Raw genomic sequence first — 15,330 nt, 5'->3', positions numbered from 1 at the left:
CCACAGAAATTAGTGAAAACCAGATGCATTAACTGGGGAATTTTACAAACAATTTAGTATTTCAATTGCTCCTTTTGTAACGCAGGTTTTCTTAGAAAGCCTTAGCCAAGGAACTCTACCTCCAACACTGAATCAAGGAGTGATCACTCTTCTCCTATAACCCAAAAAAGACACTCTCAATATTGGCGCCCGATCAGTTTATTGAATAAGGATTATAAAATGATTGCCTCTGTATTTACTCACAGACTTAAATGAGTCTTGGACTCTGTAATTGGAGAAACCCAGTCAGGATTCATGCGCAAAAGACATTTCTAATAACATCTGGCTTGTGCTGGATATGTTAGATTGCTCACATTTAATAATAGACGAAAGTTATATTCTTTTTTTGGACTTTTATAAAGCTTTTGATTCAATTAATTCCACGTTTATTTTTAGCTGCCTTCACAAATTCGGTTTTGGCTCTTATTTTTGCAATGTAATAAAACTATTATACAGTAATGCTAACTGCTCAGTAAAACTAAAATATGGTACCTTTCCCCATTAATATTAAATGAGGAATACGACAGGGTTGCCCCATCTCGCCATATCTATTTTTATTAGCCACTCAGACCTTGGCAGATTACATAACTATAAATAATTTGAAAGGCATCTCTGTCTTTGGCAAAGAGATTCTCATAAGCCAACTAGCTGATGATACAACCATTTTTTTTATAGATAGCAGTCAAATTCATTAAGCCCTAAATATTGTAAAAGCTTTTTTATAATGTCTCTGGACTATCTTAACATTAAAAAATGTGAATTACTATCTATCGAAAATGACAAAACAGGATCTATATATGAAATTCCCATCAAATAGAGTCTAACATACCTAGGGATTACCATCGCCAAAAGCAAACTAGAGAGAAGTTCTTTAAATTTCAGTCCTGTAATAGAGAAAACCAGAAAAAGTTTTAATTTATGGCTTCAAAGAGACCTGAGCTTAAAAGGCCGAGTACTGCTGTCAATGGCAGAGGGAATCTCTCCACTCACTTACTCTGCATTATCTCTTTACATGGGCAATCAAACACTATAATCTGTTGACCAAATTTTGTTTAACTTTATCTGGAAAAACCGACTGACACCACCACAGGAAAAATCTGCTTTACTACTACCCACAAGAACAACAACAAAAAAATATGTACGTTATTTTAAAGGGATGTCATTTCTGTACCATGTACTAAAACCTACTGGAGATGTTTGGTTCCCGATAGTATTTGGATGGAAAGGCTGGAGTGTGACCCAAAAACTATTAATAAATAATAAAATGAAAGAAGTTTCTTTTAAAATAATTCACCAATCAGTTCATGCTAAGATACGTGACAATTGATCCTGACTGTACTTTTTGCAAAACACAACCAGAAACAATTAACCATCTTTTTTGGAATTGTACTCAAATTAGAATCTTTTGGAAAAAGTGTTAACAAATTTATCAGAAAACATATTCACCCCAACTTCACTTTGAAATTTGAATATATATAATTTTTAATATAACATAATTTTTGGCTTTCACAATAAAAACTTGGACTCAAGTAAAAAACTAATAATTAATTTTAATATTATTCTATTTGGCACATTTTATATTCATAAATGCTCATTTTCTTCATCTTCTATTTTTTTCCCTGTGTTAATCAAACAAATTGAAATGTATCTAACTAACATCTCTAAAAGTCCGAAAGCTGTATGTTTGTATGGAAGTTGTAGAAACCTCAATGTTTTTATGTAAAATGCATGTAATATGTATGCTCCCCTGGCATATTTGAAGTTTACTATGTAAACTGTGTTTTGTATTGTACTTCCGTTTTTTACAATAAAGTACAACAACAAAAAAAGAAATGAGTGAAATTAAAGAAAGAAAGAATAAAACTGTGAAGTAAGTAAGGAACCTAATTGTGACTTATATCATCACTTTACACAAAATGTACACAAAGAGTGGTCTACAAGAAATAAACACAAATTTATGAACACAAAAGTGAATATAATTATTTAAATAAGTATTTTTGACGTCACATTTTACTTTAAGAGGATTTCAACACTAACTGAAAAAATAATTTTAGATATTATTTAGATACCAAAAATGAAAATACATCTCTCTGTGACCTTCACATTCACACCATAATAATATATTTTTACTTGTTCTGATAAAAAAAATTGAATTGACAGAATCGTCATTTCTTCTGTATGCAAGCTTTGCAGTATGTGATTACTCTGCACAATGTGAGAAACCTTCTGGAAATTAAACATCACATAATTAACAACACAGAACTAATCAAATTTTCTTTCTTTTTTAGATCTTTTTTTTTTTTGGATCAGTCCTTTCTAACCAACCAAATGCAGAGAATTTTACATTAATGCTCATGTGGGGTTGTGTCCTTCCAGACATCCTTAGTATTGGTCCTCATTAATTCCTAACACATGAGATGAAATGTTATAACGACTAATTTAGATTTAGGTTTCCTATGAACACAGCATTTTATGTTACCTTTTGTAAAAAAATGAAAGCAAAAGTTTTCTTCTTTTTGCAAAGTATACTGGTTTTTCAAATTATTCAGATGTGTGCCAACTTCTGTTTAAAATGCACAGTTGTTCTTTACGTTTGCAACACATTTACTCAAAAGACCTCAACCATCTGAACAGCTGCCCCCTGTCTGAAGCGGGAGAAGTTGTGCAGTTGTTGTAAATCCTGTTGAGGTCACTTCTGGGCTATTTCGTTGTATAAATAAATAAAAAAAACATTACCTGATATGCATGTTAACTGTTAGCTGGTTAAATGAGAGCTGTGTTAAAGATGGTTGTTAATTAGAGACAAGATAAAGATTTTATGCAGTTAAAACTCTGGAAGTTAAATCAAGTTTATATATACATGATTAAAAATACGTGAAAGTTAACTTTTTAAGAATATATTGTGCTTTTACTAACTCCTCTGATCCACTTCCATGTTTTTCTGACATCTTTCTACTTCTCTGATGTCCTATGCGTTCAGCCAATCACTGTCGAGAGGCTGCACAGCTACATTTACATGGAACGAGTATAATTACAGTGACTGGTCTCCTTTGAATCACTCGGTTGCGTCAGTCATCTGATTCAAAATGCCCGAACCCGCCAAGTCTGCGCCCAAGAAAGGCTCCAAGAAAGCCGTGACCAAGACGGCCGGCAAAGGAGGAAAGAAGAAGAGGAAGACCAGGAAGGAGAGCTACGCCATCTACGTCTACAAGGTTCTGAAGCAGGTCCATCCTGACACCGGCATCTCCTCCAAGGCCATGAGCATCATGAACTCCTTCGTGAACGACATCTTTGAGCGCATCGCCTCCGAAGCCTCTCGTCTAGCTCACTACAACAAGCGCTCCACCATCACCTCCAGGGAGATCCAGACTGCTGTGCGCCTCCTACTGCCCGGCGAGCTGGCTAAGCACGCCGTGTCCGAGGGCACCAAGGCCGTTACCAAGTACACGAGCTCCAAGTAAACTCCTACTGCCACGAAAACCCAAAGGCCCTTTTAAGGGCCACCCACATCTTTTCCTGATGAGCTCTACCCTCTTACTTTAAATATGTAAGGATTGATTTGTGAGTGTTAAATCAGTTCTCCGGTTCACCAAGATTAAAAATGTAAAACACGAGGAACATTAGGGCCCGATGGCTAAGGGGAGCGAACAATAAACGTAGAAATAAAGCACTGATGCTTGTGACAAAACTACACGAAGTACAAAATTTCATTAGTCAATTTCAGATAAGGGATAAAATGTACAAAAGGGACTTTCAATGATACACCAGCACGGTGCACTGTCCTGATGCGCGTGCGAAGTCACTTCCCCTTTTTACAGTTTTAACTTGTCATTTAAACTTTCATAAATGAGAATGAACTGGTAATGTTTATTTGTAAACATTACCACAGTTTTCTTGTAATAGGAATACGAAATCTTAATTTGTATTCCTCGGTTTCGGTTAAAGCCTGTTCGTGATAATTTGCATTTGGCTCCACCCAGTCAACTTCTTTGACGTCCGCTGGATAGGAATAAAAAGCGGCTCTCACGTTTGTCTGTTATTTGTGTTAGACTTGTCTAAGTGAGAACACATCATGAGCGGAAGAGGCAAGGGAGGCAAAGGTCTGGGGAAAGGTGGCGCCAAGCGTCACCGCAAAGTTCTCCGTGATAACATCCAAGGCATCACCAAACCCGCCATCCGTCGCCTGGCTCGTCGTGGCGGCGTCAAGCGTATCTCCGGGCTCATCTACGAGGAGACTCGCGGCGTGTTGAAGGTCTTTCTGGAGAACGTCATCCGCGACGCAGTCACGTACACAGAGCACGCCAAGAGGAAGACTGTGACCGCCATGGACGTGGTCTACGCTCTGAAGAGACAGGGCCGAACCCTGTACGGATTCGGAGGTTAAACTGCAGCTCCAGCGACAAAAAACAAACAACGGTCCTTTTCAGGACCACCCACATGACTGACGAGCAAAGACCCGCTTCAGCCAGTCCAAGCTGTACAATTCAGACAAGTCAATACATCATCGATAACTTTAAAACTGGTTATGAATATAATGTAATACTATATATTACAAAAAAGTGGTTGTTATTCATCAGAAAACATTCATGACTTAAAGAGTAGAATGACACATCACGTGACAGATATAATACTCTGTTAAGTTGAGAATTTTGAAAAGATTATGGCCAAAATTAGAACTAAGAAGCAATTATTTGAAATCGTCCATATTTGTGTGAGAGCAAATGACTTATTACATGATGCGATTCAATTTTTTACTGTTTACTTCTTTTGGAATAACCGGTTACACAGTATGTATACGAACTAGTACTATTTAAGATAAAAAAGGTTAGTTTTTGGTCTACATAGATTATATTCTATTTTACTTTCATAAAGTAGGTACATCCTGTGTCATCCTGCTTGGTAAAAGTCAAACATGACATTTTATACGATTGTGGTGTGCATTCATCGTTTTTCTCCTTGTATTAGTGGTCATTAGAAATAGATAAACTGTCAGTGTATTATAATTTTGACTTTTTTTTTCTCTTTCTGAACGTTTCCATATGTTGTCTTATGAGTTTTTATGGAACAGTGTCAACAACAGTGTTCATGCTTTATGTTTTAGATTTTATATAACTTCAATGCAAAAAATGTGAAGAGAAAAGACTAAAATCTAAAGAATGTTGCAATGAATTAAACAACGTCAGGGCTGCATTTTGACTTATAAAGTGCAAATTTATCTGCAATCCTTGAAACTGATGTAGCCCACATGTCCTCTAACATAGACAAAGTTTTTTAATACGTACATATATGTCAGTAAATTGTAGGCATTTGGTCAATTTCAAATATCTGGGAATTTCAATCTAGAAAATGTGGGACAAATATTTGTACCTGGAATGAAATCCGATTACTTTGTTCCCCTCAAATGTAGTTCTAGACTTGTTATTGTAAGCCTTGAGATGTGAAAACAGCACTAAAAATGGGTTAGAATGAACTATTTCTGCAGTTAAAATACTTATGAAAGCATACATAGTTGACTAAATTGTGTAAGTGTTGTCACTTCACCTTTGTTTTGATAGGATCAACTGGATGTTAAGCTCACTTCTCACTTTTTAACCAATACTCTTTACTTAAGACAAATCAAATTGACATGTTGGTTTCTTCTACAAAGCCAGAGGTGTTATTTTGGTTGGACTGAAAGGTCTATAACACAGACAAACCTCCATCTCATAAGATATCAAATTTACCGTTTGAGACTACATATTTAGACAAAAACGTGAACCTTAAATTGTATGTTTCTGCAATCCTTCCTAAATCTGTCTGTTCTCCAGTGCAGCTAAAAGGAAGCCTATTTTCAACCCTAATTATAGAGCAACAGCTGCTATTTATCCTAATTTATTATTGAGAACTGTTAACTGTGAAGTTTTGTAATTGGTGTATTCTACTACTGTTCTGTGTCAAATGTTCTAGAAGAAATATGTTTGTGCTGTGTATTTGGCTCCACCCAAGTAAGGTGTCTTCTTTGACGTCCGCTGTTCAAATTTATAAGCTGTGTCAGTGCGGCTGCCATTTCAGAGTACTCTGGACTCACTTAAGATATCAAATCAACATGAGCGGAAGAGGCAAGGGCGGCAAAGGTCTGGGGAAAGGAGGCGCCAAGCGTCATCGCAAAGTTCTCCGTGATAACATCCAGGGAATCACCAAGCCCGCCATCCGCCGCCTGGCACGTCGTGGCGGCGTCAAGCGTATCTCCGGGCTCATCTACGAAGAGACTCGTGGCGTGCTGAAGGTCTTTCTGGAGAACGTCATCCGCGACGCAGTCACGTACACTGAACACGCCAAGAGGAAGACTGTGACCGCCATGGACGTGGTCTACGCTCTGAAGAGACAGGGCCGAACCCTGTACGGATTCGGAGGTTAAACTGCAGCTCCAGCGACAAAAAACAATGGTCCTTTTCAGGACCACCCACATGACTGACGAGCAATTATTCTCTTATGAAATCTATCTTATATTTTGATAAATCAATGACTCGAGTGAAATCAGGCAAGTTTGTGAATGTTTACTTCAGCATACTTCTGACACAAGCTTAGGAAACATCATTTAATGACGGACTATTTGAAACGGTGACATCTAGCGGAATAACAAAGCTCAAACGGGGAGTGGTTAGTCTCCCAGTTCTCCAATTTGTATGAATGACATCTCAATCTGTAGTGATGTGGTATTTCAGATGCATGATTGAACAAACTGGAAAACTGAGTGATTAAAAGGAATAACTTGAAGTATTAAGTTAATTTAATTTTTATAATTCAAAACTTCAGCACTTTGTTATTTTACCATCACAATCCTCCAAGTATCTCTGACATTGACCTGAGGCTCCAAATGTTCTGACTGAATCATAAATGTGTGTATTTAGATATTGAGCAGGTGTGCATTCAAATGTCTTTACTTCTGTCAATTTATATATAAACCTCAAATTTTAAGTAAACTAAAATATTTTCCGCTTCATAAAAATGTCAATTATACAAATTTTAAAATATGAACTGGCTTTATCGCATAAGAAACAAAGCCTGGAAATATAAATAAAATGTGTTCAGACAAAGCAAATGATTTTCATTTCACTTTACTTTATCAGAGCTGGATGCCTGTCAAAGTAATGTAACACGTTTGTTTGGGTAGAATAAGTTAAAATCTATACAATTCATGTCCATAAATCATGAGTGTAATACAGCACTATACCTCAAACTACATTTCTTGATTGTGATTAAAGCAGCATGGATCTTGGAGAATATTCATCAGTCTTTTAAAGATGTAAAAGAAAAAAAAATGCTGTGTAATCACATAAAAATGTTATGTTAAAAAATGAACAATGTTATCCTGTCTTTGGCCCTTTTTCAACCGTTACCTTTGTTTCCCGCCTCAATTTGAAGTTTGAAACCCAACCAATGACACAAGGTACATCCCCCTTTTCTTGACCAATCAAAGTCGACGTTAACCCGGCAGCGTGCTTAAAGAGCGACTGCTTGTCGATGAGAATCATTCGTTCTTCGATTCCGAACAACTCTCGCTTGTCCACCAACGATGGCCAGAACCAAGCAGACTGCTCGTAAGTCCACTGGAGGAAAAGCCCCCAGGAAGCAGCTCGCCACCAAGGCTGCCCGCAAGAGCGCACCCGCCACCGGCGGAGTGAAGAAGCCTCACCGCTACAGGCCCGGCACAGTGGCTCTCCGTGAAATCCGTCGCTACCAGAAATCCACCGAACTGCTGATCCGCAAACTGCCCTTCCAGCGGCTGGTGAGGGAAATCGCCCAGGACTTCAAGACAGACCTGCGCTTCCAGAGCTCCGCTGTCATGGCGCTGCAGGAGGCAAGCGAGGCTTACCTAGTCGGTCTGTTCGAGGACACCAACCTGTGCGCCATCCATGCTAAGAGGGTCACCATCATGCCAAAAGACATCCAGTTGGCCCGCCGCATCCGCGGAGAGAGGGCTTAGTCTCACCTGATCATCTGACTACAAACCAACGGCTCTTTTAAGAGCCACTAAATTAATTCAGAGCTTTTATTCCTACAAAGCTATACAACATTTTTATGAAGTAACTATCATATATGAATACTTAATGTAGCAAAAAACCCATGAAGTATAAACATGCAATTACAACTAGCCACAATACTTCATTTCTATCTGGGTGGGGGTGTAGTGTATTGATAAGTTGGCAATTGAAAACTTAAACAGTGTATATATTCCTGTGTCTTGGCTCTAAACAACCTAAACTAATAGTTGGACCATAGGCTCTGAAGAAGCTTGTCTTTCTCATTCTAGAACTGCACTGTCCCCATGAATTACAGTAAGACTTGGCATAGATACTAAGTGGAAATTGATCTATTCCACAAGACCCCCATTCACATCACATTGATGCCAAATTCTAGGCCATCAGTATAAGTATGTGCTCAATGCACATATTACGTGTCCAACATGAATTTCCATCAGATGCTATAAAAAAAAAAACCAAGTCATAAAGAAAAGTTGACAGTGCAGAACTGACAGATTATTCTTTACTCAGAGATGAATGCAAAACCTGCCTTTTGTATATCAACAGGTCGCACTGTTCAAAGAATTTACCACTATAAGACTCACCATAAAAAAGTTCAGTCATTTGCTTCATTTACTACAGCCGTCAGTGACTTGTGATGTAGCAGTCACAGCTGTCTTATTGCAAAAAATTTGGTGCAAACGTCTGTAGCATGATGTGTGACATATTTTCCCATTTATCCCTTGTGCTATCCTAGGCAAAACATCTGTTTTTTACGTATTACACAGCCGCAACACATCCAAACTATTTTTATGAACAAAGCTGAAGGCTGCAGACGTTTTGCGCCCCAAAAAGCTGTCGACCTTTGCCAACATAAGTCTGTCAAGGTTTACAAATAAGATACAGAGTCGCTGTGGATCTTTTCTGGGTTCATGATGACTTTAGATCTTGTCTTTCAAATATGTGTAATAATTAAACTCACAATCGACCAGAGTTTCTCTTTGAAAAATCCGTACATTACACAAGGATTCACATGTACATTAAAACCAACATTGTTCATTTTGGTTCAATTTCTTTTGTCCTATAAATCAGAAGTTGATAAAGAGTTTCATCTTCATTACAGGTCATTGGACAGATGTAAGTCTCAACAAAACAGCTCCACTTAACTATGTGTTCGTTGAATGAGATGAGCCAGGCAGCACTCCTTTTGTTTTCTAGAATTAATTTATCAATAATGTTTTTGATTACTTTGGATCTAATTTCTGCATTACAATGCTTAAAATTTACTTTCCCTCCAATTAATGTTATGGTTACTCCTATACCTCTTTTACTGATGTTGCTCAGTAAAACTTTATACCTCAATTTCCCATTATTTTACATTAAGACCCTAGAGATATTTTAGAAACAAATATGCCAAGTATTAAGTAAGTAAATCAAACTTTAACTTTCCTTCAAACTCTCTAAAACAGATCAGAAACATGAATTTCTCTTATTATTCCAGTGACACAATTCCTTCTTTATAAATAGCGAATTATGAAGGGGAAAATATTAAATAAAATTATTTTTAAAAAGTTAAGGTATTTATGCTTCACAAAATGTGAAATGTAGCTGAAAAAAAGTAATAGAAAATGAATTTAGCAAATATTCCAATGTGCTAGTCTTATTTCCTTGTAAAAATGTAACCTGCTTTTAAAATTTTAAACCTCTTAAGATATGTCTTATCAAAGTATCTTGACATATTTTTGTCTTTTCCCACATTTGCTGGAAGCAGGAACTTGATTCAAGCAGATCCATCGCAGACTGACTGTGTTTTTCACCGTTAGCGTCTGTGTGTTTGCTCCCAGCAAACAGCGGACTATAAAAACTAAACTAAGAAAATCACTGCAGCAGTTTCACCGTGATTCTGTCCGCAAATGTGTCTTCTGTCAATGTAACCACGTCTGAATTTTAAATAATTCGCTTTTTGGTGTTTTAAGACACAAAATGTGGCGAAAACCTGCTGGTCGCCGAAAGAAATCAGGACGTTTCCGAGAGGTTTGAAACCTCCTGGCTTAAACAAAACATGTTATGAGGCTAAAATGCAGCCTCAGTTGGGAGAAAAAAGACTTTTCTTCAGTTTTGTGTAACTTTTGTGTTAAAAAATGTTGATTTTTGAAGGTTTTTGTCAGAAAACGATCGTGGAGAAAACACAAGTGAGCTCGCGTTTGAGGAAGCAGCACAGGAGCTGGGAGTGTTGTTTCTCCACGGTTCTCATGTGTGTTATATAGTCCGCCTCCTGCACTTAGTGTGGATACGTTCAGTTGAACACCGAGACACACGCAGAGATGGCAGAGGAAGCTCCAGCAGCAGCACCGGCGAAAGCCCCTGCAAAATCCCCGAAGAAGAAGAAGGCCGCAGCCCGGCCCAAAAAGGATGGACCCAGCATCTCCAAGCTCCTTGTATCCGCCGTAACGGAGTCCAAGGAGCGCAAGGGCATGTCCCTGGCGGCGCTCAAGAAAGTCCTGGCTGGGAAAGGCGTGGATGTGACCAAGGCTAACAAACGCATCAACACCGCCGTCACCAAGCTGGTTACAAAGGGAACCCTCAGCCAGACCAAGGGCACCGGAGCATCCGGATCTTTCAAGCTCGCCAAGGAGACTAAACCCGCCAAACCAGAGAAGAAGGTGGTGAAGAAGAAGGCTCCCGCTAAAGCGAAGAAACCCGCCGCCAAGAAGACCGTCGCGGCCAAGAAGCCCGCAGCGAAGAAACCCGCCGCCAAGAAGTCCCCGAAGAAAGCCCCGGCTAAGAAGGCAGCGGCCAAGAAAGTGGTCAAGAAGAGCCCCAAGAAGCCCGCTGCGAAGAAGCCAAAGGCCGCCAAGAAGCCCGCAGTCAAGAAGACCACCGCCAAGAAACCTGCAGCGAAGAAGGCGAAGAAGTAGATCCACCGCTTCGTCCAGCGTTAACCGCACCAAAGGCTCTTTTAAGAGCCACCAACCCACTCAGGGCTTTCCTCCATGATTTTCCTCTCGTACCTACAGGTATCTACACCCAGCAAGAAAAAATAATAAACATAGTTCATAACTTAACTTTGTCGGCAGTTGCATACAACCGACTTGCACATAACTAGTTCTGCACATCTTCAGGTGGGCTTCAGTACTTAACAAATTTTTTAATATTTGGTAAGAATGAGTAGCAGATTTTCGGGGCAGATCTATCCTTGTAATGTTTTCTAATACTAGTGTAAATATTTAGTTAACAGCTTTGATTTTTCTTTATCGGCGTGACAGTCAGAATCTTTCCCGGTCTTTCAATTTAAAATCTGACCAATGAACTAAACTGAAGTGAGCTCCGCCCCTCATAGTTGGCCAATCAGAATCAACGCGGATCCGGTCGAGTCCGCTGTTCCCATTTCTTATGACCGTTTTTAGCCTTTCTAGACAGTTTTATTAATCGTTGCCCGCACTATCTGACCATGTTATCTGTTGTGTCTGCTTGTTTCTTTTGTAGAGCAGCTTTGAAGGCCATGAAAAGAATGTTTTATTATTATTATGAAAGGACAGCGTTCACAGGCGGAACATAAGAATGACGTTTATGATAAGCAAAGTTCAGCTGGATGCAATGCAATGAATAATCCAAGATGAAGACTTTTATATGGAAGTTAGTAGGTGACGACACTGACATAGGAAACTGCTGTGGCATCAGCCGCCCTGCTGGAGCAGAAGCATCACAGACGGAAAGGAGGAAGCTTCACATTCAAGTCCTGTCTTTGAATGTCCCTCGACATTCCTGACTACACTAACATCCATGCAGGACCACCAGTCCCATCGACTGCATGACGCCCTGTCAGCCCCGGAGAAAATCTCAGTGATGGACCAATTCAGCTTCACTATCATTCAGCGCCCCCCCCCCCCCCCCCACACACACACACACCTCTATCATATATCAATATATCAATATATATATATATATAGATAGATATTAATATATATTTAATGTTATTTAACTTGACATATTGTGTATTTGTACTTTTTATACTGTTTGTATTTCTTGCCGTACAAAGAGGGAATTTCCCACTGGAGGAAGAAAACGTTTTTTTTTACGCCAACTCTATATCTGGTCAGCAGGGGGAGCTTTGTGCCTGTCCCTCTGTTTTTAATAAACCCAGAAATTAGTAGAGAAAGTGGTTACATGATGACTTTGAATAATCAATGCGACTTTCTTAAGATGATGTATATATATATATATATATATATATATATATGTGTCCTTTATATATATGATGAGAAGCAACTTTATATCTCTATCAACTACACGGACAAAGTTGAATTGTGAAAATAACAGTTTAAACTTAACACAACATTCAAATAAGTAAACAAAAAAACTGTTGTTTTGGAAAGGAGGATCTGAAAGATTAAACTCTTTTCTGTATCCACTGAACGTAATATTTTTAGAAAAGGAAAAGGGTTTACTGACATCAGTCCGATAACGGGAGAATCAAATCTGAGTCAGATCAGTCTAGTTGAAAAAATAACCTTCCAGTTCTGATCAAAACTAAGGAAAAATTGAAAAAAAATTAAAATAAATAAAAATCTTACTATCACACACATGGCAGAACATGTAAAACACAATAGTAGGGAAAAAAAACTGAAACTAGTATCTGGTATTCACCATAATGCTCTGTTTCATTTCTTTATGAAGTAGATGTCACCACCTCCCCCATCCTGGGCCTCCACAAGAATAAAGCTCAGCACCACAGCCAAAGCCTCTTTTCTGATTGAAGATAATTATTAAATGAGTTTTAATGTTAAAATGGGGGACGATAAAATGCTGTTCATCTTTATTGAGTACAGGAGCAATGATAAACAGAACTTCCCTTTCTTTTATCAGGGTTAAACTAAATGGATATTAGGACTGAAGCGGGTTTGCTAATTTAAACAATGGTTAAAGCAAGATTCTAAGAAAGCTTTATGTGTTTGAGTACAACTACGTTCAGGTCAGCCTTACTTTTTGGCTCTAACTGGGAACACATTTCTACAAACAAAAATATCACCCAAATTTGTAGCTGATTTGCCAAAAAAAAAAAACACTGGGAAACGCTCAGCGTTATTTTGACTGCAAACTTCTGAAAACCTTCTCTGGTCATTTTCAGTGTTTAACCAAGAGGAAGTCCATTTCCTCTCATAAAACCAGCCTAACAGAGAAGAGAAACTACTGATTTGGCTACAGTCTTGTGCATTATATGTGAAGAATACTGATCAGTGAAATCATAAGTGCCAGATTTGGTCTAGTTGTATTTAACATTGTGTTCAGGTCAAAACTGATCTGTTTTCACACTTGAAAATGGATTAAAGAGCCACAGGGAAGCAGAATGCATAAAATAAGGCTTCTAATGGTTTGGCACAGGAGGGGAGACCACATGTAAGCTGCAAAACCCTTGTCTGGTATCATGTGATCGCATAACCCTTGTGCTATCCTAGGGACTTTAACATTGGGAGTTGGGTCATATAGACCCACTAGACCAGGGGTCGGGAACCTTTTTGGCCAAGAGAGCCATAAACGCCACATATTTTGAAATGTAATTTCGAAAGAGCCATACAATAATGTAGTGTCCCTTTCCCACACTGAGGCACGGAGACTTAACCTCTTTTAAAGTTCTTTATTCCGATTACTGCAGACCGCGACAAACGCCGAACAATTAATTCAGCAACTCCTGAATCTCTCCCGCCGAGACGACACGAGAGCGCGTCTCCCAAATTTATATTCACCTGCTCCCGCTCCAGCCCTCCCCTTTCCCTTATTCGGCCCATAGCTGAACCCCATTGGTCCAAACTACCTAACAACAGGCTGAGCGACAGAACTGAGAGCCAATCAGATCTCTGCTTGATGCGGTCAATGAACTCCAGAACTTTTAACGCGGCCCAACAGCCATCCAACTCAGTCCGCGACAATATGTTTAAAACTAAAATACAAGTGAATGTGTGCATTTGATGTAATTTCAACCTTTTTAAAGTACAATAAGTCTGTGGATTCTTTTTAATAACATTGTTATGCTGTTTCTAATAAATGATGAGTATTTCTCGTGGTAGTTTTGCTGATGGTCTAGTCTGGTTTACGTGGTGAGTTTCTGCTTCATGCAGGCGTTGAGACTTTAAACGTGATCTTAGGTTGGTATGAATGTTTTGTAGATGTGAGACAGACGCTCACATGCGGACCTGGAGCCAAACACACACTCACACGCTGCAGTGAGTGACAGGCAGTGGGTTTTACCTATTTACAATCCCTGCGCGATTCACCTGCTGCCTGTCCCCACAACCCCTCAGCCCCCCCCCTGCTTTCTCCCTCACACATCCCGTCCCCGCAACTGCGCGCTCTTTCTCAGAGACGGGAGCGCGCAGTTTTAGGCACGGCAATTCACAGGTTTCCGGGTGGTACAAACTCTGTGAATTAATAGACAATTTTAAACTTATACTAGTGCTGGCGCAGATTTGTCTCTCTAAGCACCGCTACTACTGCGCGCCTCTGCCATCGCATCGCGCACGAGAAGGACTGGTCTAATGAAGAAAAAAAATTTGAATTAAAGATTTGTCTGCGAGCCACATGTGACCATCAAAAGAGCCATATATGGCTCGCGAGCCTTAGGTTCCCGACCCCTGCACTAGACAGTGTGCTGAACCTTTTTTCTTCAATGATTTGTGATCTTCACTGGTGTCCATGGATTACATGAAATCTTTCCACCTTTATCCACCTTTGTCATGGTAGGGAGAACACTTCAATGTAAGGTTTGGGTCTCCTAAGAGAGCACAAGGGTTAAACCGAAGGACTGTTACTGGAAATCCACTCATTACAATAAGTATGGGATATATGTTGAAAAACTGAGTGTTTACTGATGAGTGTCGGGTCACCTTCCATAGAAATGATGGTCATCAGCGTTGCTGGAGAAGGCGAGGTGAACGATACGCTGAGGTCAACAGGGTTGGCTCTGGTGGAGGAGGAGCAGCAGTCTGGGCATGCATCACCAGTCAAAATTAAACCTGTTTGATTATTGTAGATGGTCCAGTCTGCATGTTCTTAACATCATAGAACCATCATCATTCCCCAGCTCCACCAGCACAACCCAAACTTTCTGTTCATGGATGACAAAGCTCCACCACGTAGTGCCAGAATTGTCAGGAAGTAGGAGCGTCTCAAATGTTATGACCAGCAACGACTTGAATTCCATTGAGCCTGTCTACCAGCTGAAGCAGAGACTGGATGATCGGACCCCCAAGTGACCTGCAGAACTGCATGTAGAACTTGTGAAAGAGTGGAA

General features: G+C 39.4%; 4 protein-coding genes across 5 annotated transcripts; all 4 read left to right on the top strand.

The window, feature by feature from the left end:
• Positions 1 to 3,101: 3,101 nt before the first annotated feature.
• On the top strand, positions 3,102 to 3,519 carry LOC101171516 (histone H2B 1/2). Its single transcript, XM_011483755.3, has one exon. The coding sequence runs from the start codon at positions 3,126 to 3,128 to the stop codon at positions 3,498 to 3,500; it is 375 nt and encodes a 124-aa protein (XP_011482057.1). The 5' UTR covers positions 3,102 to 3,125; the 3' UTR covers positions 3,501 to 3,519.
• Positions 3,520 to 4,068: 549 nt separating this feature from the next.
• On the top strand, positions 4,069 to 8,506 carry LOC101170117. The gene is made up of 3 exons (XM_023962791.1): positions 4,069 to 4,420; positions 6,209 to 6,431; positions 7,548 to 8,506. Exons 1-3 carry the CDS (start codon positions 4,112 to 4,114, stop codon positions 8,003 to 8,005), a joined length of 990 nt encoding a protein of 329 aa, XP_023818559.1. The 5' UTR covers positions 4,069 to 4,111; the 3' UTR covers positions 8,006 to 8,506.
• Positions 6,094 to 7,111, top strand: LOC101170364 (histone H4). The gene has a single exon (XM_004076617.4). The coding sequence runs from the start codon at positions 6,125 to 6,127 to the stop codon at positions 6,434 to 6,436; it is 312 nt and encodes a 103-aa protein (XP_004076665.1). The 5' UTR covers positions 6,094 to 6,124; the 3' UTR covers positions 6,437 to 7,111.
• A 1,817-nt stretch (positions 8,507 to 10,323) lies between the features above and the next one.
• Positions 10,324 to 11,758, top strand: LOC105355654 (histone H1-like). 2 transcript variants are annotated; one of them, XM_023962288.1, is made up of 2 exons: positions 10,324 to 11,059; positions 11,534 to 11,758. In XM_023962288.1, exon 1 carries the CDS (start codon positions 10,367 to 10,369, stop codon positions 10,958 to 10,960), a length of 594 nt encoding a protein of 197 aa, XP_023818056.1. In that variant the 5' UTR covers positions 10,324 to 10,366; the 3' UTR covers positions 10,961 to 11,059; positions 11,534 to 11,758. The 2 variants fall into 2 exon arrangements, with proteins under 2 accessions (XP_023818056.1, XP_023818055.1); XM_023962287.1 differs by having other exon boundaries at positions 11,529 to 11,758.
• The last annotated feature ends 3,572 nt before the right edge of the window (positions 11,759 to 15,330 follow it).

Source organism: Oryzias latipes, chromosome 14, assembly GCF_002234675.1.
Source record: "Oryzias latipes chromosome 14, ASM223467v1".
Taxonomy (NCBI): domain Eukaryota; kingdom Metazoa; phylum Chordata; class Actinopteri; order Beloniformes; family Adrianichthyidae; genus Oryzias; species Oryzias latipes.
The sequence above is the reverse complement of the archived record's forward strand: the minus strand, read 5'-3'. Positions and strand labels throughout refer to the sequence as shown.